This window comes from Dryobates pubescens, chromosome 5 (assembly GCF_014839835.1).
Source record: "Dryobates pubescens isolate bDryPub1 chromosome 5, bDryPub1.pri, whole genome shotgun sequence".
In the NCBI taxonomy this organism is placed as follows: Eukaryota; Metazoa; Chordata; class Aves; order Piciformes; family Picidae; genus Dryobates; species Dryobates pubescens.
The window spans coordinates 1,400,332-1,425,990 of record NC_071616.1 but is presented as its reverse complement, the minus strand read 5'-3'; the positions used below and the strand labels follow the sequence as shown (position 1 = coordinate 1,425,990).

The 25,659-nt window shown below is 57.6% G+C and overlaps 1 protein-coding gene across 1 annotated transcript in view; it reads right to left on the bottom strand.

The window, feature by feature from the left end:
• PAMR1 (peptidase domain containing associated with muscle regeneration 1) overlaps positions 1–25,659 on the bottom strand; it is a 115,957-nt gene that overhangs the window by 20,466 nt on the left and 69,832 nt on the right. The window contains exon 7 of the mRNA XM_054161408.1: positions 676–846. Coding sequence (XP_054017383.1) covers positions 676–846 — 171 coding nt within the window. The remainder of the gene's footprint in view (positions 1–675; positions 847–25,659) is intronic.

Below are 25,659 nucleotides of genomic sequence, written 5' to 3'. Positions count from 1 at the left end.
GAGGTCCCTCTGCAGAGCCCTTCAGCCCTCTAACTGACCAACATCTGCCCCCAGCTTGGTGTCATCTTCAAACTTGCTGATGACTGACTCCATCCCCTCCTCCAGATCATCAATCAAGATACTGAACAGGTTGAGGCCCAGCACTGATCCCTGGGGCACACCACTGGTGCCTGGCTGCCAGCTGGCTGTGGCACCATTCACCACCACTCTCTGGGCTCAGCCTCCAGCCAGTTCCTAACCCAGCTCAGAGAGCTGCTGTCCCAGCCAGGGGCTGACAGCTTGGCCAGCAGTCTGCTGTGGGGCACAGCAGCCATCTGCAGAGCAGGTCTCAGGGGTACACAGTCATGGCAGCAGCCATTCCCTGCGGCACAAAGCCTCTCCCTTGGGTTTGGTCCCAGACATTCTCCACCTTCCTGCAAGAAGCATGCAGGCCTGAAGGCTTTGAGGAGACAGTTTTGCAGTCATTTCATGCTTCAGCCAGCCCTTTGGGCAAGGAAGCCTCCCAGGCCTGGCCTCCAAAGAACCCCTGCTGCTTCTTAGAGGAGAAGGAAGAGAAAAGAGCATCAGGTTATGGCAGGGAGCTGCCACGCTCCACAGCAGAGTGGGATACTGGAGCTCCACAGGGAGGCATTGGCTGAAACAGTTCAGAAGAAAGAGAACTTAAAGTGACCTTACCACAGTGAGGCTGAGGTGCTGACCAAATCCCATCGAGCTGGCAGGAGGCCACCCGGCTGCCTTGCAAGCTGTACCCTGCGTTGCACTTGAAGTAAACCTGGGCCCCGTATTTAAAGTCATCTCCTTCCACAGTACCATGAGCAGGAGCACCTGGAGTCCTACACATCACCACTGACAGTTCAGATATTTCAGAAAAATCCACTTTATTACAAAAACAGGACTGTGGTGAGGTGATTCTTTACACAGAACAGCGACAGGAGAAACAAAACAGAGCAATGAAACAACCACCGGCCACAATTAACCGGGCAGAGGAGGTAAGAGCACAGCCCACAGCATGTCAGGGCTTGGAAGGCACCCAAAGAGATCATCCAGTCCAACCCCCCCTGCCAGAGCAGGAGCATGGAACCCAGCACAGGGCACACAGGAACACATCCAGACAGGGCTGGGAAGGCTCCAGAGAAGGAGACTCCACAACCTCTCTGGGCAGCCTTCTTCTTCACAGGGCAGAAGTTCCTCCTCATGTTGAGGTGGAATCTCCTGTGCTGGAGTTCATATCCATTGCCCCTTGCCCTTATCCCAGGGTGCAGCTGAGCAGAGGTTGTTCCCTCCCTCCTGACCCCCAGCCCTCAGATATTGATAGACATTGATTAAGTCCCCCCTCAGTCTTCTCCCCTGCAGACTGAACAGCCCCAGGGCTCTCAGCCTCTCCTCCCCAGGCAGTGCTGCAGTCCCTTCAGCATCCTTGGAGCCCTCCCTTGGACTCTCTCCAGCAGATCCCTGTCCCTCCTGAGCTGGGCAGCCCAGAGCTGGATGCAGTATTCCAGGTGAGGTCTCCCCAGGGCAGAGCAGAGGGGGAGGAGAACCTCCCTGGCTCTGCTGCACACACTCTTCTTAATACACCCCAGGACCCCCTTGGCCTTCTTGGCCCCCAGGGCACATTGCTGCCCCATGGGTAACTTGTTACCCAGCAGGACTCCCAGGTCCTGGGGTTACCAGACAGCAATATGCTGATCTTTAGCAAGCTCCTTAGCCAGCAGTTCTGCACACTCTGACACAAGCACTGCTTGGCCAAGCACACTCAGGAGGGCTAAGTGCTCATCTGTGTGTGTTTCCCTATCAGCAGGGCTCCCCTGCTCTCAGGGTTGGTGTTGGAAGTTCTTCCCAGCCCAACAGGAGTTTGGAAGGAGCTACCATGCCTGGGCAAGAAAAGAAATTCAGATCCTTAAAAGCCTTACACTGAAATACCTTCCAATTCCCTGCCTCTGGGTCCTGCCTGATAACCTCACTGCAATGGTCAAGCACAACTGTTTGGGTGGATCAGACACTATCATCATCACATTAAAAATCAGCCTTAGTCTTTGCCCTGTCCCCAGGGATGGCTCTGCTGGGACAGCACTTACAGACCAGGCTCTGCTTCACTATTGCGAGCAGTAAATCACAGAACCATAGCACCATAGAAGGGTTTGGGTTGGAAGGAACCTCCAAAGGGCATCCAGTCCAACCCCCCTGCAGCCAGCAGGGACATCCTCCACTAGAGCAGGCTGCTCACAGCCTTCTCCAGCCAGGCCTTGAATATCCAACTCTCCCAAGGCTAAACCATGGCCTTCAGCAGCACACTCCATAGCAAATGGCCAGGCTAAGTGAGAGACACACAGGACATGGATCACTGTGTAGATACTAAACCTTGTGTCCCAGAGACTCATTGAATGGTTTGGCTTGGAAGAGACCTTAAAGATAAGGCCAGGCTGGGGGGAGGATGAGATTGAGAGCAGCCCTGCAGGGAAGGGCTTGGGGTGCTGGTGGGGGAGAAGCTGGACAGGAGCCAGCAGTGTGAGCTGGCAGCACAGAAGGCCAAGGGCAGCCTGGGCTGCATCCAAAGCAGTGTGGCCAGAGATGGAGAGAGAGGATTCTGCCCCTCTGCTCTGCTCTTTGAGACCTCTCCTGCAGGGCTGTGTCCAGCTCTGGAGCCCTCAGCACAGCAAGGACATGGAGCTGATGGAGAGGCTCCAGAGGAGGCCACCAAGATGGTCAGGGGCTGGAGCAGCTCTGCAGGAGGCCAGGCTGAGGGAGCTGGGGGTGTTCAGCCTGGAGAAGAGAAGGCTCCAGGCAGCCCTAAGAGCAGCCTGCCAGGACCTGAAGGGGGCTACAAGAAGGCTGCAGAGGGACTGTTGGCAAAGGCCTGCAGGGACAGGCCCAGGGGCAATGGTTTGGAATGAGAGCAGAGCAGATTGAGATTGGTTGAGAGGAACAAGTTCTGCAGCAGGAGGCTGCTGGGACCCTGCAGGAGGTTGCCCAGGGAGGTGGTTGAGGCTCCATGCCTGGAGCTGTTGAAGGTGAGGCTGGAGAAGGCTGTGAGCAGCCTGCTGCAGGGGAGGATGTCCCTGCTGAGTGCAGGGGGTTGGGCTGGATGGCCTCTGGAGGTCCCTTCCAAGCCAAACCATTCTGTGATTTCTGTTTCTCTCTGTCAGTGTAAGTCACACAGCTCATTAAATGAGAAGATCACAGAATCAGTCAGGGTTGGAAGGGACCACAAGGATCATCCAGTTCCAGCCCCCCTGCCATGGGCAGGGACACCCCACACTAGATCAGCCTGGCCAGAGCCTCAGCCAGCCTGGCCTTAAACACCTCCAGGGACAGGGCCACAACCACCTCCCTGGACAACCCATTCCAGGGCTTCACCACTCTCATGGGGAAGAACTTCCTCCTCCCCTCCAGCCTGAATCTCCCCACCTCCAGCTTCATTCCATTCCCCCTAGGCCTATCACTGCCTGAGATCCTGAGCAGTCCCTCCCCAGCCTTCTTGGAGCCCCCTTCAGATCCTGGAAGGCCACAATGAGGTCACCTGGGAGCCTTCTCTTCTCCAGCCTGAACAGCCCCAACTCCTGCAGTCTGTGCTCACAGGAGAGGTGCTCCAGCCCTCTGCTCAGCCTCACTCAGAGCCATCTCTGCATCACTCATAGTTCTTATCCTAAGTACAATTTCCTGGCTTGCTTGTGGTCCAGCTCAGCTCTGCAGAGCAAATGTTTTGGTGCTTTTGTGTCCTTCCCCCAGCACCCTCAACTGCATTTGTTGTTGTTCAGTCTCCTGAGCTGTTCAGAGGCTTGGTCCTTCTGCTTTGCTCTGGCTGCCAGAGCAGATTTGGGTTCCCTGTGCCAGTGTGCCCCAGCTGGAGCAGCTCTGGTTCTATTTATGATGGCAAGTCAGCATTTCCTGCACACATTTGTTCAGCACTGGAACTATGGCCTAGAGTAGAGGGTATGGAGGCAGAAGGTCATGGGATCTAATCACAGCCATAGAACTGTGGCCATGGGTAAGTTGCTTCATCAGCTGCATCTAAGCAATGGGAGCACCCTTTCCTTGCAGGGACTCCAGGAGCATTAGCTGACACTCACTCGTGTCACAGAGTCACTGTTCAGTGTTATGAAGAGATGTGTCCCTTTTGTTGCTCATGCCTTTGGACACTGCTGGTCTCCTCTCTCCTGGCACAAGATCCTCCCTCATGCTCTGTCCTGCTGTTTCAACCTTGCCACTGGGGGCACAGCCACTCACTGGGTTTCACGTCCCTTTGGAGCCTTTTGTGACTTTGTTCTTGCTCTCTACAAATTGAATGTGGGTTTGAGTCTTGCAGTGTGCCCTCAGTGCCAGAGCAGAGCTCCCTGTTCTCAGCTAGCCTGAAAGCCATGTCTCTTGGTGAGCCACTGGAGGACCTTCTGCCTGCACAGCAGCAGCAGCCAAAGCGAGAGCTGGCATCCATAGCTCCTACCCAACTCAAAGGCCTGACCACCATCTCCCTTCTGCTAGTGCTGTGCCCTCTGAAGAGCAGTCCCTGCCCAGCTTTCCACAGGAGGAATGCCTCACCTCTTCTCTCAGAGGTGCTCCTTGCAAGGCAGACAGAGGAAGAAGCAAAAGGCAAGGTGGAGAGCTTCAGAGAGAATTGGCTATGGATCACAGCACGAAGCCAGCAGGGCTCAGCCCAGACTGGAAGGTTTGAGACAGCCCTGCCACAATGGCACCAGGAGTGTCAGGGTTTCAGCTTACAGTGCTCAGGCTCTGCACCCTGCTCTCTGCAAACAGAGGAACAAAGCCACCAGGAACCCAGGAAGTGGACTAAGTGGCTGCAGAATTCTGCTGGGAGATGGCAATGGACAGCCAAATATGAAAGACATTAGCTCAAGGGCTGAGCAACCCAAAGACTCCATGAGGGTCAGGCTGATCCCCTTCTTCATGCCATGGTGCCACCAGGCCTCTAAAGACACCAGGGGACTGACAGCTAGAAAGCAATAGGAAAGCAGGGAAGGTTTCAGGGAAAGGGGAAACAAGCATTAGGGAAACACAAGCTTGAGAGTGACTGAGAGCTGAGAATGAGCACCCTGCTCAGCAGAAGCTAAGAATGATGAGCATCTAACAGCTAAAATCAGCAGGGATGCAGAAGAATGCTTAAAGGAAGACACAGAAGTGTGTACAGGCAGGGTAAAATGAAGAACTTGCTCGAGGAGAGCTGCTTGGCAAAGGTTTGCAAAGGCAGAGTAGGACACAGGGGCAAATTGTCTGAGTCTCATCCTTTGAAAGCTCCAGATAAATGACAAATCATTAAAAGCCAAGGAAGAGCCCTGGGAGAGAACAGGAGGGCACTGGCAAGCCCACTGTGAGCTGAGAGACCTGCCTGGGTTCCATTTCTCCATGTTCTGCTGTGGTACCTTGCTCCTGGGAGGTTCCACAAGGAGTCTACAAAGGCAGGCAGGCAGGCAGGCAACACTTCAGGCCCTGAGGGGAGGTTTCATTGAATCCTAGAAGGGCTCAGGCTGGAAGGGACCTCAGAGCTCACCTCCTCCAACCTCCTGCCATGGGCAGGGAGGCCTCTCAACCAGACTCAGCTGCTCAAGATTGGATGCTCCTCATCCAATCTGGCTTTGAATGCCCCAAGGCAAGAGGCATTCACAGCCTCTCTGCACAGCCTGCTCCAGAGTCTGCCCACCCTGGCACTGAAGAGCTGCCTCCTAAGACAGAGTCCAACCCCCCTGCAGTTTGCTGTGCCCCAGCCCAGTGCAGCTCCAGGAGAGCACAGGGGGAAGGTGTAAGGCAAGGTGGCTACAGGCACCTCCGGCAGAAATGCTGAGCTGTGGCAAACACTCACAACAAACCCCAGACTTGCCTCAGGTCTCCACATCAGACACTCACAGGTTCCCAAGGAAACCTAGGGCCTTTCTTGCTTCTTGCTTTGATGTCTTGGGAAAAAAAAGATCACCTTGGAGAAGAGAAGGCTCCAGGGAGACCTCAGAGCAGCCTTGCAGCACCTGAAGGGGCTCCAGGAGAGCTGGGGAGGGACTTTGGACAAGGGCTGAGAGTGCCAGGCTGAGGGACAATGGCTTTGAGCTGGGAGAGGAGAGACTGAGACTGGAGATGAAGGAGAAATTGTTGAGTGAGGATGGGTAGACTCTGGCACAGGCTGCCCAGGGAGGCTGTGGCTGCCTCCTGCCTGGAGGTGTTCAAGGCCAGGCTGGATGAGGCCTTGAGCAGCCTGGGCTGGTGGGAGGTGTCCCTGCCCAGGGCAGGGGGCTGGAAATGGCTGAGCTTGAAGGTCCCTTCCAGCCCAAACCACTCTGTGACTCTGTGACTATTTCTGTCCCACATGAAACATTCAAATGGCTCCACATCTCACAGGCAACACTGCCCAGCCTGACAACACCCAGAGCAGAGGCACAGTGAGTTCCTGATTTTTTAAGTACAATGTTCCATTATTAACAGAGCCAATTGCTCTCCCTTTTCATTTATAAGCAGGAGCCATTCCTCAGGTCACAATTATCAGCCATCTAGAAATAGCCTTCCTGCTCATTTTATCTCCAGTGAGATAGATGATCTCTTCAGCCACACTTTTCTCCCTTCAGCACCCTGCTCTCTAAGCAGGAGAGATGTGGATTTGATGGGGGAGCTGTCCAGTGGGCAAGGAATTGGCTGGGTGGTGGCATCCAGAGGGTAGTGGTCAACAGCTCAATGTCCAGGTGGAGATGGGTGACAAGTGGTGTCCCTCAAGGCTCTGTACTGGGACCAGGGCTGTTCAACATCTTCATCAATGGCACAGAGAGTGAGACTGAGGCCCCCTCAGCAGGTCTGCAGGTGACACCAAGCTGAGTGCTGTGGTTGCTCAGTCTGAAGGACAGGATGGAGGCATCCAGAGGCACCTGGCCAGGCTGGAGAGCTGGCTGAGAAAGCAAAGTGCAAGGTCCTGTACCTTGAAGGATCTCTGGGATCACTCCAGATCAGTCCAGGCTGGGGGAGGAATATCCAACTCTCCCAAGGCTAAACCATGGCCTTCAGCAGCACACTCCATAGCAAATGGCCAGGCTAAGTGAGAGACACACAGGACATGGATCACTGTGTAGATACTAAACCTTGTGTCCCAGAGACTCATTGAATGGTTTGGCTTGGAAGAGACCTTAAAGATCAGTCCAGGCTGGGGGAGGGTGAGATTGAGAGCAGCCCTGCAGAGAAGGGCTTGGGGTGCTGGTGGCTGAGAAGCTGGACAGGAGCCAGCAGTGTGAGCTGGCAGCACAGAAGGCCAAGGGCAGCCTGGGCTGCATCCAAAGCAGTGTGGCCAGAGATGGAGAGAGAGGATTCTGCCCCTCTGCTGTGCTCTGTGAGACCTCTCCTGCAGGGCTGTGTCCAGCTCTGGAGCCCTCAGCACAGCAAGGACATGGAGCTGATGGAGAGGCTCCAGAGGAGGCCACCAAGATGGTCAGGGGCTGGAGCAGCTCTGCAGGAGGCCAGGCTGAGGGAGCTGGGGGTGTTCAGCCTGGAGAAGAGAAGGCTCCAGGCAGCCCTAAGAGCAGCCTGCCAGGACCTGAAGGGGGCTACAAGAAGGCTGCAGAGGGACTGTTGGCAAAGGCCTGCAGGGACAGGAGCAGGGGCAATGGTTTGGAATGAGAGCAGAGCAGATTGAGATTGGATGTGAGCAGCAAGTTCTGCAGCAGGAGGCTGCTGGGACACTGCAGGAGGTTGCCCAGGGAGGTGGTTGAGGCCTCCTGCCTGGAGCTATTCAAGGTGAGGCTGTGAGCAGCCTGCTGTAGGGGAGGATGTCCCTGCTGAGTGCAGGGGGTTGGACTGGATGGCCCCTGGAGAGGTCCCTTCCAACCCAAACCATTCTTTGCCTCAACCTCCTTCCAGTCCTTCCTGACAGATTTGTCACTTGCTTCTGTCCCAGGGTCCCTTTATGAAGTGAAGATCATTTCCTTCTGCTGCCTTCCTCCCCCCAGTTCCCCTGCTCCATTCTAGACAACTCCTCACATCTATCAGGCAGCAGCTCTAAATTCTGCACAGCCTTTCAATAATAAATTGCATGCCTGACATCAGTTTTCATCTCTCACTGCTGCTACTAATAAAAGCTTTGGCAATTCCATTTTTAGCCCATCTGGACAGAGGAGCTGCAAGTGCTCCCCCCCCCCACTGTGTGGGGTTTTGTTCTCAGCTTGCTTGCAGGGCTTTTTGAGTGCTGCTGCTCCTGCTCAGTGATTCTCTCTTGGTGCATGTTCCCAGGGCAGAGGCTGCCCCGTGCTGATGTTTCCTTTTGGCCATTGAGCAGTGGCTCTGGGGAGCATTTTGCTATGTGCTCAGCATATTGCTTCGTGTAACATGTGCTGGCATGCTCAGTGGAGACCCAGCACTGAAAGTGGCCATAGAAACTGCACTTGGGAACAGGCAGAGCAGCTTCTGCTCTTGGGAAGGCTAGCAGATGTCTTCTGCAGCAGAAGAGAGAGCTGTAGGCTTGCTTCCAGGCACCAGGTGCCACCATCCTGGCCAAATCACTCTAGTGGCTGTCAGAGAAAGCCTGATGGAGCCTGAAGCTGAAGAAAGGTAAATATCTCAGAAAGGAGACATTTTGTCAGGAGAAAGCCTAAATCACAGAATGTTAGGGGCTGGGAGGCACCTCCAGAGGTCATCCAGCCCAAGCCCCCTGCCAGAGCAGAGCACCCAGGGCAGCTCACACAGGAACACATCCAGGGGGGGATGGAAAGGCTCCAGAGCAGAAGACTCCACAACCTCTCTGGGCAGCCTGCTCCAGGCTCCAGCACCCTCACAAAGGTTTCCCTTCTGTTCCCCTGGCACCTCCTCTGCTCCAGCCTGCCCCCAGTGCCCCTTGTGCTGTCCTTGGCCATCCCTGAGCAGAGCCTGGGCATCTTTGCTCCAGCTGATGCAACTGTGGCCCAGCAGGCAGCTAAATGCCACAGCAGCACCTGAGCCAGAGAAATGATGCACAGGGAACCTCAGCAACTGCAGTGTGGATCCTCAGTGTGCCCAGGTGGCCAAGAAGGCCAAGGGCAGCCTGGCCTGCCAGAGCAGGGAGGTCATTGTGCCCTGTGCTCAGCACTGGTGAGGCCACACCTGGAGTCCTGTGTCCAGTTCTGGGCTCCTCAGGTTAGGAAAGAGGTTGAGCTGCTGGAAGGTGTCCAGAGAAGGGCAACAAGGCTGGGGAGAGGCCTTGAGCACAGCCCTGGGAGGAGAGGCTGAGGGAGCTGGGGTTGCTTAGCCTGCAGAAGAGGAGGCTCAGGGGAGACCTCATTGCTCTCTCCAACTCCCTGAAGGGAGGTTGTAGCCAGGTGGGGGTTGGTCTCTTCTCCCAGGCAAGCAGCACCAGAACAAGAGGACACAGTCTCAGACTGTGCTAGGGGAGGTTTAGGCTGGATATTAGGAAGAAGTTCTTGCCAGCAAGAGAGATTGGCCATTGGGATGTGCTGCCCAGGGAGGTGGTGGAGTCCCCATCCCTGGAGGTGTTTAGGAAGAGCCTGGCTGAGGCCCTTGGTGCCATGGTTGAGTTGATCAGATGGTGCTGGGGGAGAGGCTGGACTGGATGAGCTCAAAGCCTGGTTGGTTCTGTATTCTGTTTCCTGGCTCCAGGGCAGTGGCTGGCAGGAGCTCTGGAGCCAGAGAAGGTGGAAGCCCCAGAAATCACAGTTCCAAGATGCTGCTGCTGGAGGGTGCACAACATTGCAGAGCTTGTGGAAGTTTGGGTTTCTTGGGTTGCTTTTTCCCCCCTCTCTCTGATTAAGACAGTAATAATTACCCCCCAAAGCAGCAGAGAACAGCCATGAAAGCTGACTGCTGGGAACCCATCCTAACAGAACACTGCAGGCAGCTCCAGCTGCATCCACTCCATGCAGCTCACCAAGCTTGGCAGCTGCTGCCTGGGGCCAGCCTGCTGAAGTCAGCAGAGCCAAGCCCCATCAGGTTTGCCTTCTGGCCTGTCAGCCTCTCCTTTGATCCCATTCCTTTTCTTGGTGGAACTTTAGTCTGGAGGGCAGGTCTGCTGCTGTGGCCACCTGAGCATCCCTGGAGAGCAGTGCTGGAAGCTCAGCACCCCTGTGTTTCCCAGGCTCTCAGAGAAGTGGTGTCCCTCTGCCTTTTACTGCTGGGGAGGCTGTCAGGTGATTCACCTGGAGGCAAGCAGGGAGTGAGGGGCAGAGCTAGGGGCAACTCTGTCATCTCCTAACACTCTCAGATGTGAAGGGGCCCAGCTTTGTGCAGGAAGCAGCATTAAGAGTGACCCCAGCAGGAAAGCCACTGGGCAGGGGCACCGTGCTGGCAGGAGCTGGAGCCCTGTGGGAGCGGAGTGCACAGGAGCCAGGGATGGAGCCAGCGCCAGCGGCTTAGCAGCTCCTGCTGGCTCCTGGGGTGCCCTCTGCAAAGCCCTCCAGCTCCAGGTCCAGCTTTTCTGAACTCAGACTGGCAGAAGTTATTGTCTTCACCCATCACAGAGCTGCTCTTGGCCCCTGAGCTCTTCCAGCCCATGGAGATCTCTGCCTGCTGCTGTTGGCTCCCACGCTTAGCCCTTCTCTCCCCAGCATTCATCCACAAGTTGAGGAGGCCCCAGGTTCTCCCAGAGTTTGCTGGCAGCAAAGAACTGCTGTGGGGGAGGACTCAGATGGCTCTCCTGAGACATCAGCCCTCTGCAGCTTGGCAGAGGAGCCCGGAGAGGATGAATGCCTAACACATAAGCCCACGGAGCCTAACTTTAGCCAACGGCATAAGGACCATTGGCTGTCAAAGGATGCTGGAATGGCTGTGTCCTCAAGGGGGGAATGAGGTGAGGGATTTCTAGAGGCTGTGCCTCAGAGTGCTCAGGAGAACTGCTCTTTTATTCATTCCTTTCCTTAAGCAGTGGGCAGGGCTTTCAAGCAAGCACGAGCCTGTCTGCCAGCTCCAGGGGGCATCAGGCCATCCCGAGGCAGGGGGCTCTGCCCCTTCAGGGCTGCCAGCCCTGCATCTCTCAGGGCAGACCCCCCGTGTGTGGCAGGAGCCCTGGCTCCAGACTGAGTCTTCAGGAGTCCCAGCATTCTTGCCTGGCTCTGCCTGCCTCCAGGTGCTGCTGCACGCTGGCAGCACAGCATGAGCCTGCTGGTAGCAGCGCTGGATCGGTGAGCTCCAGCAGCACCCCCCAGAACAGGCTGTGCAAATGGTGGTGGGAACATCCTTCTCACTGTGACGCTGCTGACACTCCTCCTGAGCCTCCCATCGTTTCAACACAGGCTTTGCTCCTCTCTAAAGGAGCTGGATGCAGAGCTACCCTCAGCAGAGAGCCTGGCATCCGCTGCCGCTGCTCTCAACACCAACGCTCAGCCCAGGCCCTCCTGAACAAGTGGCAGCAGAGGCTGTGAGATCCACCACAAAGACATTCCCCTTCCTGCCACCACCTGCCCCAACCTCCCCCCCTCCTGAGCACTGCTGACCAGCAAGCCACACAGTGACCAGCAACCCAGCTGTTCCAGCCACACCTCCAGTGCTGTGTCCAGCTTTGGGCATCTCACTCCAAGAGAGATGTGGAGGTGCTGGAGCCAGGGCAGAGCAGGGCAAGGAAGCTGGGAAGGGCCTGGAGAAGAAATCTGATGGAGAGAGACTGAAGGAGCTGGGGATGGGTAGTGTGAAACAGAGGAGGCTGAGGGGAGACCTCCTGGCTGTCTACAGCTGCCTGAAGGGAGATAGAATAGAATAGAACAGAATAGACCAGGTTGGAAGAGCCCTTCAAGATCATCAAGTCCAACCCATCAACCAATCCAACACCACCCAAACAACTAACCCATGGCACCCAGCACCCCATCAAGGCTCCTCCTGAACACCTCCAGGGATGGGGATTCCACCACCTCCCCAGGCAGCCCATTCCAATGGGCAATCACTCTCTCTGTAGAACTTTCTCCTCACCTCCAGCCTAAACCTCCCCTGGCACAGCTTGAGACTGTGTCCTCTTGTTCTGGTGCTGGCTGCCTGGGAGAAGAGACCAACCCCCACCTGGCTACAACCTCCCTTCAGGGAGTTGGAGAGAGCAAGAAGGTCTCCCCTGAGCCTCCTCTTCTCCAGGCTAAGCAACCCCAGCTCCCTCAGCCTCTCCTCCCAGGGCTGTGCTCCAGACCCCTCCCCAGCTTTGTTGCCCTTCTCTGGACACCTTCCAGCAGCTCAACCTCTTTCCTAAACTGAGGGGCCCAGAACTGGACACAGGACTCAAGGTGTGGCCTGAGCAGTGCTGAGCACATGGCACAATGACCTCCCTGCTCCTGCTGGCCACACTCTTCCTGATGCAGGCCAGGATGCCCTTGGCCTTCTTGGCCACCTGGGCACACTGCTGGCTCCTGTTCAGCTACTATCAACCAGCACCCCCAGGTCCCTCTCTGCCTGGCTGCTCTCAGCCACTCTGACCCCAGCCTGTGGCACTGCCTGGGGTTGCTGTGGCCAATGTGCAGCACCTGGCACTTAGCCTTATTAAATCTCCTGCCCTTGGCCTCCTTCCCACCCATCCAGCCTGGCAAGGTCCCTCTGCAGAGCTCTCCTTACCCTCTAACAGATCAACTCCTGCCCCCAGCTTGGTGTCGTCAGCAAATTTACTGCTGATGGACTCCATGCCCTCCTCCAGATCATCAATGAAGATATTGAACAGGCTGGGGCCCAGCACTGATCCCTGGGGCACAGCACTGGTGCCTGGCTGCCAGCTGGCTGTGGCACCATTCACCACCACTCTCTGGGCTCAGCCTCCAGCCAGTTCCTCACCCAGCTCAGAGAGCTGCTGCCCAAGCCAGGGGCTGACAGCTTGGCCAGGAGTTTGCTGTGGGGGATGGTGGCAAAGTGCAGGCAGACTCCATCCACAGCCTGCCCCACAGCCACCAGGCAGTCACTGGGCATGGAAGGAGATCAGGTTGGTCAGGCAGGAGCTGCCCTTCCTAAATCCATGCTGGCTGGATTGTGGAGAGGCTGCTGCTCGTCTCTGCTCACAGGTAATTAGTGACAGAACAAGAGGGAATGGCCTCAAGCTGCCACTGAGGAGGTTTAGAAGATGAACAAGAGTGGTCAGGGATTGGAAAGTGCTGCCCAGGGAGGTGGTGGAGTCCCCAAGCCTGGCTGTGTTTGAAGGTGGTTTGGCTGTGGTGCTTGGGGCTGTGGTTTAGGGGTGAGCCTTGCAGAGCAGGGTTCTGGGATGGACCTGGTGATCCTGAGGCTCTTTTCCAACCTGAATGCTTCTGTGATTCCTCCAGAGCCTGGCAGGAGCTGGCTGTGAAGGCAAGCAGCAGAGTGCTCAGTGCCATCAGCTTTGCTATGCCACCACCAATCTCCTCCACAGCAGGAATGGTCTGCTGGCAGCTGAGCTGCCCTGGAGCACAGGGGGGCTCACTCAGAACTCTGGAGGAAAGGCTCAAGGGGCTGGGGGGAGTCTCAAGGGGCTGGGGGGGTGTCTCCTCAGGGGGCTGGGGGGGTGTCTCCTCAGGGGGCTGCTTGCCTGCCTGCCTTGCTGTCCCTCAGAACCTTTTCCTTTGGGGGCTGGCAGGGGCCCTGCACTTCAGTTGACAAAAAGAGAGTGGCTGCAACTTTTAGAGCCAGAAGTGAGGAGGAAAGCCAGGAGGGGCAAGGTGGGGGGTGAAAATGATGCCCTCAAAGCCAGACCCTGGGAGCAGAGAGAAGAAAGGGATGCAGGCACTGCACAGGAGAGCAGTGTGATGCAGAGGCATTCCCAGTGTCTTCTGGAGCTTCTGGGACCTTGCAGAAGGAGGATGCTCTGCCCAGCCACAGTCACACACCCCAGCAGCACTGCCCTGCTTGGTCCTGCCTGGCACCACCCGCTTAGCAAGGGCTTAGGGAGGCTCTAGGCAGGGGTCTCGCAGCTACCTCCAACCTCTACCTGATCTCAGGCACAGCTACCTCCAGCCTCTACCTGATCTCAGGCACAGCTACCTCCAGCCTCTACCTGATCTCAGGCACAGCTACCTCCAACCTCTACCTGATCTCAGGCACAGCTACCTCCAGCCTCTACCTGATCTCAGGCACAGCTACCTCCAACCTCTACCTGATCTCAGGCACAGCTACCTCCAACCTCTACCTGATCTCAGGCACAGCTACCTCCAGCCTCTACCTGATCTCAGGCACAGCTACCTCCAACCTCTACCTGATCTCAGGCACAGCTACCTCCAACCTCTACCTGATCTCAGGCACAGCTACCTCCAGCCTCTACCTGATCTCAGGCACAGCTACCTCCAGCCTCTACCTGAGATTTAACCTGAGATTTAACACATCCAAGTGCCGGGTTCTGCACATTGGCCACAGCAACCCCATGCAGAGCTACAGGCTGGGGTCAGAGTGGCTGGAGAGCAGTCAGGCTGAGAGGGACCTGGGGGTGCTGGTCGATGGTAGACTGAACATGAGCCTGCAGTGTGCCCAGGCAGCTAAGAGGGCCAAGGGCATCCTGGCCTGCATCAGGAACAGTGTGGCCAGCAGGAGCAGGGAGGTCATTCTGCCCCTGGACACTGCACTGGTTAGGCCGCACCTCGAGTCCTGTGTCCAGTTCTGGGCTCCTCAGTTTAGGAAGGAGGTTGACTTGCTGGAAGGTGTCCAGAGAAGGGCAACAAAGTTGGTGAGGGGTTTGGAACATAAGCCCTACGAGGAGAGGCTGAGGGAGCTGGGGTTGCTTAGCCTGGAGAAGAGGAGACTCAGGGGTGACCTTATTACTCTCTACAACTACCTGAAGGGAGGTTGTAGACAGACGGATGTTGGTCTCTTCTCCCAGGCAAGCAGTACCAGAACAAGAGGACACAGTCTCAGGCTGCGCCAAGGGAGATACAGGCTGGATGTTAGAAAAAAGTTCTATACAGAGAGAGTGATTGCACATTGGAATGGGCTGCCTGGGGAGGTGGTGGAGTCGCCATCACTGGAGGTGTTCAGGAGGAGACTTGACAGGGTGCTTGGTGCTGTGGGTTAGTTGCTTGGGCGGAGTTGGATTGGTTGATGGGTTGGACGCGATGACCTTGAAGGTCTCTTCCAACCTGGTTTATTCTATGTATTCTATGTATTCTATGTATTCTATGTATACCTGATCTCAGGCACAGCTACCTCCAGCCTCTACCTGATCTCAGGCACAGCTACCTCCAACCTCTACCTGATCTCAGGCACAGCTACCTCCAACCTCTACCTGATCTCAGGCACAGCTACCTCCAACCTCTACCTGATCTCAGGCACAGCTACCTCCAGCCTCTACCTGATCTCAGGCACAGCTACCTCCAGCCTCTACCTGATCTCAGGCACAGCTACCTCCAGCCTCTACCTGATCTCAGGCACAGCTACCTCCAGCCTCTACCTGATCTCAGGCACAGCTACCTCCAACCTCTACCTGATCTCAGGCACTTTAGGCCTGGAGGCTAAGATGCTAACAGCCAGCAGCGCCGGCCAGGTGCCCGTGGCAGGGTGAAAAGGTGCCTCAATAGGCGCTAATGAGGGGCTAAACAGGTGCCAAAGAGGTGCCTAGATGTCACTTAGGAACTGGCCTTCAGGATCAAATACAAGTCCTTGGAGGGGCAACAAGGATTATTCCCCACAAGTGTCCTCCTGCAGTGCATTCAGGTTGCTACCCAGGGAGGATTTTGGATAAACATCTCTGCCCTTCCTCCCCTTGCAAAAGAGAGGAAACTGCACCTTCCCCTGTGCCTCTTGGGGTGCCCCAGGACACAGCTCAGGCAGAAATGCTGGGGCAGACAATGCACCACAAAGATTTCCTGCCGTGAAGGACTCCTGTCCAGTTCTGGGCCCCTCAGGTTAGGAAGGAGGTTGACTTGCTGGAGCGTGTCCAGAGAAGGGCAATGAGGCTGGGGAGGGGTCTGGAGCACAGCCCTGGGAGGAGAGGCTGAGGGAGCTGGGGTTGCTTAGCCTGCAGAAGAGGAGGCTCAGGGGAGACCTTCTTGCTCTCTGCAACTCCCTGAAGGGAGGTTGGAGCCAGGTGGGGGTTGGTCTCTTCTCCCAGGCACCCAGCACCAGAACAAGAGGACACAGTCTCAGGCTGTGCCAGGGAAGGTTTAGGCTGGAGGTTAGGAGGAAGTTCTACACAGAGAGAGTGATTGCCCATTGGGATGGGCTGCCCAGGGAGGTGGTGGAGTCACCATCACTGGGGGAGTTCAGGAGGAGTCTTGATGGGGTGCTTGGTGCCATGGGTTAGTTGATTAGGTGGTGCTGGGTGATAGGTTGGACACAATGATCTTGAAGGGCTCTTCCAACCTGGTTTCTTCTCCTCTCCGAACCTCTCTTCCTCTTCTCTTCTCTTCTCTTCTCTTCTCTTCTCTTCTCTTCTCTTCTCTTCTCTTCTCTTCTCTTCTCTTCTCTTCTCTTCTCTTCTCTTCTCTTCTCTTCTCTTCTCTTCTCTTCTCTTCTCTTCTCTTCTCTTCTCTTCTCTTCCTCTTCCTCTTCCTCTTCCTCTTCCTCTCCCTCTCCCTCTCCCTCTTCTCTCCCTCTCCCTCTTCCTGGAAGTTCAGGTCTCCTCTGGCTGTTTCCTTTTGCCACTCCTTACATGGACAGTGGAGCTGCCCCTGGAGCTCACAGTGAGAGCAGCTGAGCAGCCAGCCCCAGGTCCCAGGGGCAGCAGGTTTCCAGCCCTGCTTGCAGGGCCCCTTTGCTTTTGCAGGGGCTCCAGCAGCTAGGGATCCTCACACAGAACTATGATGTAATCCTTTCTGAAACCCCAATCTTTTCACTGCCTTCCAGCCAATGGGAGCTCTCCTCTGGTGCTTTCCAGCTCCCTGCTCCTGCGAGCGAGGCTGTATCCATGTGAAAATACGCTGGGCTCACCCGCTGGGGTGCTTCAGCCGGAGGCAATTTGGAGGCTGCTGCTCACAATTAGCCACTTGAGCTTCATCAGCGTTGTTCTGAGCTCTCAGCAAGCTGTGACCCCGGGGACAACCTCTCTGGTCCTTGCATGGCCTATTTAATTGCACAACTGGACCTGCCCCTGCAGGCAGTCCAACCCCAGCCATCCTCAGCAGCAGGGACAAACATCAACGTTTAGAAAAAGCTCCCCAGTGTGTCCCCTGGAGCAGAGCAGAGTGTCAGAGGGGCTGCTCAGGAGGGGGGCTGCAGGGCAACGCTGATACAACACAACAGACCAGGTTGGAAGAGCCCTTCAAGATCATCGAGTCCAACCTATCAACTAATCCAGCCCCACCTAATCAACTAACCCATGGCACCAAGCACCCCATCAAGTCTCCTCCTGAACACCTCCAGGGATGGGGATTCCACCACCTCCCCAGGCAGCCCATCCCAATGGGCAATCACTCTCTCTGGGTAGAACTTTCTCCTCACCTCCAGCCTAAACCTCCCCTGGCGCAGCCTGAGACTGTGTCCTCTTGTTCTGGTGCTGGCTGCCTGGGAGAAGAGACCAACCTCTGCCTGGCTACAGCCTCCCTGCAGGGAGTTGGAGAGAGCAAGAAGGTCTCCCCTGAGCCTCCTCTTCTGCAGGCTAAGCAACCCCAGCTCCCTCAGCCTCTTCTCCCAGGGCTGTGCTCCAGACCCCTCCCCAGCTTTGTTGCCCTTCTCCGGACTCGTTCTAGCAAGTCAACCTCCTTCCTAAACTGAGGGGCCCAGAACTGGACACAGGACTCAAGGTGTGGCCTAACCAGTGCTGAGCACAGGGCACAATGACCTCCCTGCTCCTGCTGGCCACACTGTTCCTGCTGCAGGCCAGGATGCCCTTGGCCTTCTTGGCCACCTGGGCACACTGCAGGCTCATGTTCAGCCTAGCATCGACCAGCATCCCCAGGTACCTCTCTGCCTGGCTGCTCTCAGCCACTCTGACCCCAGCCTGTGGCACTGCCTGGGGTTGTTGTGGCCAATGTGTAGAACCTGGCACTTGGATGTGTGGCTGTGCTCATTAGGACACCAAAGTACAAAGGAGAGTAAATCACAGACGGGGTTGGGTTGGAAGTGGCCTCCAAAGGGCATCCAGTCCAAGCCCCTGCACTCAGCAGGGACATCCTCCCCTACAGCAGGTTGCTCACAGCCTTCTCCAGCCTCACCTTGAACAGCTCCAGGCATAAGGCCTCAACCACCTAACCCCTTCCCCATCCCACTCACTCCTTTGAGCTGATCCCATGGCTGTGCTGGCATTGCTCAGCTTCTCAGTGTCTGAGCTTAACTCCTTTCCAAGGGTGAAGTGCACACACATGGGCACTGCATGCAGCCAGCCAACCCCTCCACAGAAGGCACAGTGCACACAGAGCAAAGGCAGCACAGGTCTCCAGCAGACTCATTGAGCTGCAGAAGTCTTCTCAGCCTGAACCCAGCAGTAAATATGTTGTAAGATCATAGAACCCTAGAGGGGTTTGGGTTGGAAAAGACCTCCAAAGGGCATCCAGTCCAACCCCCTGCACTCAGCAGGGACATCCTTCACCAGAGCAGGCTGCTCACAGCCTTCTCCAGCCTCACCTGCAACAGCTCCAGGCATGGAGCCTCAACCACCTCCCTGGGCAACCTCCTGCAGTGTCCCAGCAGCCTCCTGCTGCAGAACTTGCTGCTCACATCCAATCTCAATCTGCTCTGCTCTCATTCCAAACCATTGCCCCTGGGCCTGTCCCTGCAGGCCTTTGCCAACAGTCCCTCTGCAGCCTGCTTGTAGCCCCCTTCAGGTCCTGGCAGGCTGCTCTTAGGGCTGCCTGCAGCCTTCTCTTCTCCAGGCTGAACACCCCCAGCTCCCTCAGCCTGGCCTCCTGGCAGGGCTGCTCCAGCCCCCTGATCATTTTCATGGCCAACTTGAGATGTTTCAGCTTTCTAGCTCAACAGGGACAGAGCACTGATGGGAAAGGTGCCCTGAGGCAGTGGCTGCTGCTGTGAGGCCACGTTTGTGAAGGTGCATGAGCTGCACGGGGAGAACATCACCTCCTGGGAGGGATTCAGCCCTGCCTAGCTGCCACAACAGCCCCTCCAGCCTTTTGCAGGGATCTCAGCTGGAGTTCAGACAGAAAGGAAGGCCTGGCCTTGCCTCTTTCAGAAAAAGAGATGGCAATTACCAAGTGTTGAGATGAGAGAGGAGGGAAAAGGCCAATTAAGGGAAGTAAGGAGCAGGAGAGCACTAAGGAAGCAGCAGGGCAATTTGGTTGGTTGTGAAATGCAGCACCTGCACTCAGGAAGAAACCAAAGAGGAGTGTGGGAGCCATAAGAAAGAGCAAGTGGGAGAGTGCCTGGATGTTTGTGTCCTAACTCCTACCTCCTGGGGCCATTCTGCCCTGGCAGGGGTGTGCACCAGCTGCAAGCAGAGTGTAGGACACTGAAATCATGCCCTTGAGCACAGCAACAGGGAGCCTGGGAGGGAGCTGGCTCAGGGATGTGGCAGTGACAAACCCTCCTGGAGGAACAAACCCTTGGAATGAGCTTTGAGGGGGAAGAGAATGAAAGAGACAGCACTGAAAGGTGCTGTGTGATTCCAGCATACCTGCAGAACAGTCTTAAAGCTCCCCCAAGGCCCTGCAAGCAGTCTGGGTGCTGGCACCCCAGGAGACAGCAACAGAAATCTGTGCTGTTCAGAGAGGACAAGGAGTGGTGAGAGCCAAGATCCAAACCTAGCCTCTACTCTAGTCCTGCCTGACCAACCTGAGCTCCTTCTGTGCCCAGGTGACTGCCTGGTGGCTGTGGGGCAGGCTGTGGATGGAGTCTGCCTGGGCCTCAGCAAGGCCTTGGACACCATCCCCCACAGCAAACTGCTGGCCAAGCTGTCAGCCCCTGGCTGGGACAGCAGCTCTCTGAGCTGGGTGAGGAACTGGCTGGAGGCTGAGCCCAGAGAGTGGTGGTGAATGGTGCCACAGCCAGCTGGGGAGGGGTCTGGAGCACAGCCCTTTGAGGAGAGGCTGAGGGAGCTGGGGTTGCTTAGCCTGCAGAAGAGGAGGCTCAGGGGAGACCTTCTTGCTCTCTCCAACTCCCTGAAGGGAGGTTGTAGCCAGGTGGGGGTTGGTCTCTTCTCCCAGGCACACAGCACCAGAACAAGAGGACACAGTCTCAACCTGTGCCAGGGGAGGTTTATGCTGGATGTGAGGAAATTCTTCCCATCAAGAGAGATTGGCCCTTGGGATGTGCTGCCCAGGGAGGTTGTGGAGTCCCCATTCCTGGAGGTGTTCAAAAAAGAGACTGGATGAGGCACTTGGTGTTGGGTGGTAGGTTGGACTTGATGATCTCGGAGGTCTTTTCCAACCTGGTGAATTCTATTCTACTCCAAGACCTTCTATCACTTCTTCTAGCCCCAAGGAAACCAAAAGCTGAGTCTCCCACCCCTCAGCTGGGAGGCAGACAGCACCTCCAGCAGCAGCTTCTGACTGCACCCCTGTTACCTTTGCAAGAGGTGGGGTGAGCCTCAAGCATGGCAGGGATGTGTGCTGGGTGTTTGGCCTCTGTGTGCAGCTGTTCTCTGCTGAAGGGCTGATCTCTGCCACACAGCAGAGCAGACCTGGTGAGAAGACAGTGTCTGAGTGATGAAACAAGAGGGCAGCTGGCTTTGTCCCATGGCAAGAACACCTGGCACACAGCATGGCCCAACCTAGCCTCCAGCAACACTGACACAGAACCATAGAATCAATAAGGTTGGAAAAGACCTCAGAGTTCATCAAGTCCAAGCTGTCACCCAACACCTCCTGACAACTAAACCATGGCTCCAAGGGCCACATCCAATCCCCTCTTGAACACCTCCAGGGATGGGGACTCCACCACCTCCCTGGGCAGCACATCCCAAGGGCCAATCTCTCTTGCTGGGAAGAACTTTCTCCTCACCTCCAGCCTAAACTTCCCTTGGCACAGCCTGAGACGGTGTCCTCTTGTTCTGGTGCTGGGTGCCTGGGAGAAGAGACCAACCCCCAGCTGGCTCCAACCACCCTTCAGGGAGTTGGAGAGAGCAAGAAGGTCTCCCCTGAGCCTCCTCTTCTCCAGGCTAAGCAACCCCAGCTCCCTCAGCCTCTCCTCCCAGGGCTGTGCTCCAGACCCCTCCCCAGCTTTGTTGCCCTTCTCTGGACACCTTCCAGCAGCTCAACCTCTTTCCTGACCTGAGGGGCCCAGAACTGGACACAGGACTCAAGGTGTGGCCTAACCAGTGCTGAGCACAGGGCACAATGACCTCCCTGCTCCTGCTGGCCACACTGTTCCTGATGCAGGCCAGGATGCCCTTGGCCTTCTTGGCTGCCTGGGCACACTGCTGGCTCGTGTTCAGGTGCTGTCAACCAGCACCCCCAGGTCCCTCTCTGCCTGGCTGCTCTCAGCCACTCTGCCCCCAGCCTGTAGCTCTGCCTGGGGTTGCTGTGGCCAATGTGCAGCCCCTGGCACTTGGATGTGTTCAATCTCATGGCCTTCTCTGGACACATTCCTTCTTAAATTGAGGGGCCCAGATCTGGACATCCATCACTCCGTTCTGCAAGGAGAATCCTGTGGATGGTTTTATCCCCAGGGCCTGGGAGCAGACTGAGGGAAAAGCTCAGGATGGATTTGGGGTGGGGCAAGTGGAGCTTCCCTATGAATCCATTCATCTGGTTTAGATACACACCTCCTTTCCTAGGCCAGGGCTGTCTTGGGGTGGATGACATGAACAGAGAAATAGCTTCTGATTTATTTAGCTGGTAGCAGTGCCTGGGGCAGTGCTGTGAGGAGGATACCCTGAGGGGGTTACAGCCTCAGCAGAGCAGAGTCAAGGGGCAGAATCACAGAACTGTCAGGGTTGGAAGGGACCTCAAGGCTCAGCCAGTCCCAACCCCCCTGCCATGGGCAGGGACACCTCACACCACAGCAGGTTGCTCACAGCCACCTCCAGCCTGGCTGCAAACACCTCCAGGCAGGAGGCTTCCACCACCTCCCTGGGCAGCCTGTGCCAGGCTCTCACTTCTTCCTCACAGCCAATCTCAATCTCCCCACTTCTAGTTCTGCTCCATCCCCCCCAGTCCTATCCCTCCCTGACACCCTCCAAAGTCCCTCCCCAGCTTTGTTGGAGCCCCCTGCAGATCCTGGAAGGCCACAATAAATCCCCTCTCTTGCTCTCTTGCTGCCCACCCTGCTCTGGCTGCAGCTTGGCACACAGCTGCCTGCTGGGCTGCAGGAGGGCACTGCTGGCTCCCGGGGAGCTGCTCAGCACCCAACAGCCCCAAGTCTCTTTCTTCAGGGCTGCTCTCAACCCACTCTGCACCCAGAGAATCTTTCTGGCGAAGCTGGAACAAAGTCCAAAGGTTCCCTTAGAAGAGTGCAGGACATGCCCATGGCCAGGTAACAAAACCAGGTTTAATGTCCAGAGCCTTTGCCCAGTGCTTGACCCTGGCCTCTGCTGGGGTTGAAAGGCTGCCTCGCCTGTGCCAGGCACTGACAGCTGGGCTCATGTCTCCCACAGCAGAACAAGGCAGGGCTGGGGCAGTGTCTGAAACATGCCACTCGGCCTGCTGAGGGCATCCTGAAGAGCCAGCCCAGACCACAGCTCGAGAGGGCCAAGAAGGATGGACAAGGATTAGATCTGCAGCGGGGAAGGGCCTTAAAGCTATATTGAGAGGCCACCTGGAGCAGGGGAAGGGCAGCCGAAGCAACATCAAAGGCTGCAACAGGGAGCTGCACTATACAGCTTAGCCTGTGGGGCTGGATCCTTCATTAGGATGCAGAACAAACCTCCTCTTCTTGGCAGGCAGGAGCGAGGAAGAGGCTGAGAATGGCGCTGGGAGCTGCGCCCCGAGCTGCCCATTCAGCCGAGTTCCTCCTGCTGCCGCCGCGGCTCCGCTCCGCCGCCTTTGTCCCGAAGAAAGGTAACAGGAAACCCCGGGCAGGAGGAGGCTCAGGGCCCCGCGCTGCAGCCAGCAAGCCCTGGGAGCACAAGTGGGTCGGAACACCCTGTCCTAGCAGGAGGGCAAGCAGGGGGGGAGAGCATTTGCCATGGGGCGCCGGCAGCACTGTCCTGCTGCAGCTGCGTTTCAGCAGGCAAAGCCAGCGCCGAGCCGCTGGAAAAGACCTTGCAGAGCTGGAGGGGAGGAAGCAGCTGTGCCCCTCTGCAGAGGCACTGAGGGGCAGAGGCGCTGAGGGGCAGAGGTGCAGAGGCACTGAGGGGCAGAGGCACTGAGGGGCAGAGGCGCTGAGGGGCAGAGGTGCTGAGGGGCAGAGGCACTGAGGGGCAGAGGCGCTGAGGGGCAGAGGCGCTGAGGGGCAGAGGCACTGAGGGGCAGAGGTGCTGAGGGGCAGAGGCACTGAGGGGCAGAGGCACTGAGGGGCAGAGGCGCTGAGGGGCAGAGGCACTGAGGGGCAGAGGTGCTGAGGGGCAGAGGCACTGAGGGGCAGAGGCGCTGAGGGGCAGAGGCGCTGAGGTGCAGAGGTGCAGAGGCGCTGAGGGGCAGAGGCACTGAGGGGCAGAGGCGCTGAGGGGCAGAGGTGCTGAGGGGCAGAGGCGCTGAGGTGCAGAGGTGCAGAGGCGCTGAGGTGCAGAGGCGCTGAGGGGCAGAGGTGCAGAGGCACTGAGGGGCAGAGGCGCTGAGGGGCAGAGGCGCTGAGGGGCAGAGGTGCAGAGGCGCTGAGGGGCAGAGGCACTGAGGTGCAGAGGCGCTGAGGGGCAGAGGTGCTGAGGGGCAGAGGCACTGAGGTGCAGAGGCGCTGAGGGGCAGAGGCGCTGAGGGGCAGAGGCGCTGAGGGGCAGAGGCACTGAGGGGCAGAGGTGCAGAGGCGCTGAGGGGCAGAGGCACTGAGGGGCAGAGGTGCAGAGGCGCTGAGGGGCAGAGGCACTGAGGTGCAGAGGCGCTGAGGGGCAGAGGTGCTGAGGGGCAGAGGCACTGAGGTGCAGAGGCGCTGAGGGGCAGAGGCGCTGAGGGGCAGAGGCGCTGAGGGGCAGAGGCACTGAGGGGCAGAGGTGCAGAGGCGCTGAGGGGCAGAGGCACTGAGGGGCAGAGGTGCAGAGGCGCTGAGGGGCAGAGGCGCTGAGGGGCAGAGGCACTGAGGGGCAGAGGTGCAGAGGCGCTGAGGGGCAGAGGCACTGAGGTGCAGAGGCGCTGAGGGGCAGAGGCGCTGAGGGGCAGAGGCACTGAGGGGCAGAGGTGCAGAGGCGCTGAGGGGCAGAGGCACTGAGGTGCAGAGGCGCTGAGGGGCAGAGGCGCTGAGGGGCAGAGGCACTGAGGTGCAGAGGCGCTGAGGGGCAGAGGCGCTGAGGGGCAGAGGCGCTGAGGCGCTGAGGGGCAGAGGCGCTGAGGGGCAGAGGTGCAGAGGGGCAGAGGTGCAGAGGCGCTGAGGTGCAGAGGCTCTGAGGGGCAGAGGCACTGAGGGGCAGAGGCGCTGAGGGGCAGAGGCACTGAGGTGCAGAGGCGCTGAGGGGCAGAGGCGCTGAGGGGCAGAGGCGCTGAGGCGCTGAGGGGCAGAGGCGCTGAGGGGCAGAGGTGCAGAGGGGCAGAGGTGCAGAGGCGCTGAGGTGCAGAGGCTCTGAGGGGCAGAGGCACTGAGGGGCAGAGGTGCAGAGGCGCTGAGGGGCAGAGGCACTGAGGGGCAGAGGTGCAGAGGCGCTGAGGGGCAGAGGTGCTGAGGGGCAGAGGCGCTGAGGGGCAGAGGCACTGAGGGGCAGAGGTGCAGAGGCGCTGAGGGGCAGAGGCGCTGAGGGGCAGAGGCGCTGAGGGGCAGAGGTGCAGAGGCGCTGAGGGGCAGAGGCACTGAGGGGCAGAGGTGCAGAGGCACTGAGGGGCAGAGGCGCTGAGGGGCAGAGGCGCTGAGGTGCAGAGGTGCAGAGGCACTGAGGGGCAGAGGCGCTGAGGGGCAGAGGCGCTGAGGGGCAGAGGTGCAGAGGCACGGAGGGGCAGAGGCACTGAGAGGCAGAGGCACTGAGGGGCAGAGGCGCTGAGGGGCAGAGGCGCTGAGGGGCAGAGGCACTGAGGGGCAGAGGCGCTGAGATGCAGAGGTGCAGATGCACTGAGGGGCAGAGGTGCTGAGGGTAGAGGCACTAAGGGGCAGAGGCGCTGAGATGCAGAGGTGCAGATGCACTGAGGGGCAGAGGTGCTGAGGGTAGAGGCACTAAGGGGCAGAGGCGCTGAGATGCAGAGGTGCAGATGCACTGAGGGGCAGAGGCACTGAGGGGCAGAGGTGCAGAGGCACGGAGGGGCAGAGGCACTGAGGGGCAGAGGTGCAGATGCACTGAGGGGCAGAGGCACTGAGGGGCAGAGGCACTGAGGGGCAGAGGTGCAGAGGCACGGAGGGGCAGAGGCACTGAGGGGCAGAGGCGCTGAGGTGTGATACTTGAGTGGGTGCTTCCCAGCATGCAGAGAGCTGGGACAAGGCCACTCGGTTTGGTACTTTGTCACAGTCTCACAGTATCACTAAGGTTGGAAGAGACCTCGAGGATCATCAAGTCCAAGCTGTCACCACAGACCTCACGACTACACCATGGCACCAAGTGCCACACCCAATCCCCTCTTGAACACCTCCAGGGATGGGGACTCCACCACCTCCCTGGGCAGCACATCCCAAGGGCCAATCTCTCTGTGAAGAACTTTCTCCTCACCTCCAGCCGAAACCTCCCCTGGAACAGCTTGAGACTGTGTCCTCTTGTTCTGGTGCTGGCTGCCTGGGAGAAGAGACCAACCCCCACCTGGCTACAACCTCCCTTCAGGTAGTTGTAGAGGGCAATGTGGTCACCCCTGAGTCTCTTCTTCTCCAGGCTAAGCAACCCCAGCTCCCTCAGCCTCTCCTCCCAGGGCTGTGCTCCAGACCCCTCCCCAGCTTTCTTGCCCT